Source organism: Nanorana parkeri, unplaced genomic scaffold (genome assembly GCF_000935625.1).
Source record: "Nanorana parkeri isolate BGI_ZX_2015 unplaced genomic scaffold, ASM93562v1 scaffold827, whole genome shotgun sequence".
NCBI lineage: Eukaryota > Metazoa > Chordata > Amphibia > Anura > Dicroglossidae > Nanorana > Nanorana parkeri.
Window position 1 is genome coordinate 66,473 of NW_017307095.1, and position 3,602 is coordinate 70,074.

General features: G+C 43.3%; 1 protein-coding gene across 1 annotated transcript in view; it reads right to left on the reverse strand.

Annotated features, from left to right (window-relative positions):
* Positions 1-3,602, reverse strand: part of IMPG2 (interphotoreceptor matrix proteoglycan 2) — a 49,580-nt gene that overhangs the window by 27,066 nt on the left and 18,912 nt on the right. Inside the window, exon 3 of the mRNA XM_018565268.1 lies at positions 487-653. Within this exon, the coding sequence (XP_018420770.1) occupies positions 487-653 (167 nt within the window). The remainder of the gene's footprint in view (positions 1-486; positions 654-3,602) is intronic.

Sequence of the window (3,602 nt, forward strand, 5' to 3'; positions counted from 1 at the left end):
ATATATATATAATTATTATGCTACAATTTTAATTCACAGAATATTAGATACTAGTGCTAATTTAAAAAGATGGTATAGGTGAAAACATTTTACAGGGCTACACAAGCAAATGGGTTTCTTTGCGCACAGTACAAAAATACTGTGTCCTGAACAGCATTGCAAAAAAAGAACAAAGGGGTTAATTTACTAAAGGAGTAGAGACTATTCACATAGCTTAGGCAAAAGGGTAAACTGTGTTTACTTTCCAACCATGTACAAACATGGGACTTGAACAGTCTCTACTTTATTAACTGAAACCATCAATGTTATATTATAATATATATTTATTCAGGCCAAACATCAATAAACCAGGCATACTTTCTATTAGTCATAGGGTGGGTTAATAATGAAAGCTAAAACTGCTTATTGCAGGAAGACATTATTATAACCATTTGATAAATATATTTCAAAGCTGTATGGCGATGTCTCTCTACTGTGATAGTGTACCTGTTTGACTAACTTGTGATGGTCTTCCGACTTGCTGAAATTCTCCCCTATATCAAACACTGGCATGGTACCCTCTTCACATTGATGCATCCAGTGCTGATATTCTGCTTGGTCTGGAAGTCGGTCCCAGAAGATCTTGAACACTTCCCAGACAGTTTCTTGGCACACTGTTAAAATATATAAGCACAAATAGATGTTTTTACATTAGGTTATGGAAATTAATATCAATTTACAGTAGGGATGCACCGATACCACTTTTTTAAGATCGAGTACGAGTACCGATACTTTTGATCAAGTACTCGCCGATACCAATTACCGATACTTTTTCTTAAAGGACCAGGTCATGTATCAGATAGATCTCCCTGTGTCCACTTTCTCTGTTCACTGTTGATGTCCGCTGCTATCCCCCACAACCTCAGCAGCTCTCTTGACAGCAGCAAATCAGCTACCTCTTTACACGTGTCCCGCAGCCCGGGGAGTGAAAGCAGATCTCCCTGCACTTCAGAAGGGGCTAAACCACACAGTTCTCTCTCAGTCCCTCAAGCCACCTGGGAACTGTAGTTTACTCTGCATGTACCAGCATTGTTTTTCTCTATCTCAGAACTACAATTCCCAAGAGTGCCTCTGCTCGCAGATTGCAGTGATCTCAGACAAGTGACAACAAATTAAGTCTCTTCCCGCCCGCTACATTAATTTGTGTTCTGCAAACAACCAGAGTACTGTATGTATGACATGACTTCTTCCCCCCAGCATGTTTTGCCATTGCAGCTTCATAAGGGACACTGTATTCTGTACAAACCTTTTTATTGGCATAAAGCAACAACATCAAAAATATCTGTGACTTTACTAACCTGCTGTGTCGTGTCGTCTTCTCCGTCTGCTTCAGCCACTCCGTGTCACAGCCTAGTCATCTGCTCCATTCTGACCTCTTCTCCCGCTGATCGGCCAATCAGCGGGAGAAGAGGGCAGAATGGAGCAGATGACTGAGGACTTGGAGGAGGAGTTTGTGGCCATCTTGTTTAATTGAAGACGCGGTGGAGGTCCTGTGTGCGTCGGTTTCGGGTCCCTGAAGATGGTGGACGAGGCACAGGCACTTGTTTTTTGTATCGGAGTATTTGCACGAGTACAAGTACTCATGCAAATACTCGGTATCGCCGCCGATACCGATGCTTGTATCGGTATCGGTGCATCCCTAATTTACAGTATATGCAATTTAACCTTATTTTAGTGAACTCATCACAGCTGAATTGCATGTTAGTAAACTGCCTCCACACTGAACATTTGTATTTATAGTAGGGATGTTCAGATATCAGTGCAAATACTTGCCATCTTTACGAGAACTACCAGGGTTGCAGTGGTTGCAACTGTGACTGGGCCCTGGTGGTCCACCACTGTACTGTCAGCTACTTTGTTCTCTCTATACACGTTTTGGATGTAAGGATGCGCTGGGACTAATTCTACAGCAGCCAAAGACCTGCTGGAACATCCTATCCTATAGTTATGTATACTCAAAGTCAGGGCGTCTCTGTAACAATAGCAGCTGATGTGAACTAGTGGCACTGAGTTGCCTCCACCCCCACTTGTCCCTTGTTGCTGAGTTACACCAGGGACATTGGATGACCTTACTGGTCAAACGGCAGCATGCCTATTAGTGGGGTTTAGCAAAGTCCACCTTCTGCGCAGGTGTAGTGTGAAGCTTGGTAGTGGCCACTCCATGCCACTACTAAGCAACCAAACACCCTCAATACAATTACAACAACCCACATTACTCCCTGCCCACAGCACACCCCTCCCACCTTACCCCCACTCATAGCATCTCCATTCCTGTCCAATTTACTCTCTCTCACTGTGGCTTCCTCTCACCACGCCCCACAGTCACTGTGCCTGCATCCTACCCACCTCACCCCTTGGTCACAATACATCCTTCCTTGGGAACTCAACCCTTTACTTAACAGAAAATTTCTCCCTAGCTACTTTACCTCACAGTTAAAGGTCATCCCTTCCCATCAAATAAATTCTGCCTCTTTCTCCTGCCAGCTGCACACTGTACTCCTCTTTGGCAATCAGTTCAGTCCCACATGTACTCCTTCTGTTGCCTCAGTCCCCCACGACTAGCACACTGCACTCTTCTCTGCCAAACAACTCTGCCCAACAAACTTACCCTTTCTGGAAAGGGCATGCTGTTGCCAGTAAAGTATATGCAAAAACAGATGCTAGAGAATAGATGGCAGAAAAAATGCAATTACACTAAAAAACAAGAGCAAATTGGCACAAAAACATTAGCATGTTTGAATGTTGAGTAGAGGTACTGTAACTTGTGGGTATGATACCTTTTACCAGAAGAAAATTCACGCCCTCTTATTGTGAAAGCAACATCCCTGCATAGTGGGCAGTGTTCCCTATACATTTCCCTATGTTTATGTAACAGTGAGCACATAAATGAATATTGACTTGCTACACAAAGAGCTGTTTTTTTTTATGTGGATGTGCCACTTTAGAGTATGCCAACTGCTATGGCAAATTAATATTTTTGGCAAATTGCTTCCAGACTAACCTAGACAATTACAGGCAGTCTCCGAGTTACGAAAGACTCGTACTTACAAACGGAGGTCCCAGGCTGTTCCACCAGTTGTAATGCTACCATGCTCGTGCCTACAATCGTAGTACTGTACCTTCTGTACATTACAGGAAGTTGTTAGACGTGAAGACGAGGAGTGGATCTGGTTCGTAGTACTGTACCTCCTGTACATTACAGGAAGTTGGTAGACGTGAAGACGGGGAGTGGGTCTGGATCGTAGTTCTGTACCTCCTGTACACTACAGGAAGTTGTTAGACGAGGAGTGGGTCTGGTTCGTAGTACTGTACCTCTTGTATATTACAGGAAGTTGTTTGACGTGCAGACGAGGAGTGCCTGCCTCTTCTTCCGGGTCTGGTACAGTACATTACAGGAAGTTGTACAAAGATCTGGCCAAGTTGGCATTTAAAGAAGAACTCCATGCAAATTTAATTTTTTTAGTTTTGGTTAGTATGGTCTGGGGTTAGAGCCACTGTGAGGACAGCAAAACAAATGTTTTAGGGGGTTAACCCTTCCCTATTCCATCCAAAAAAAAAAAAAA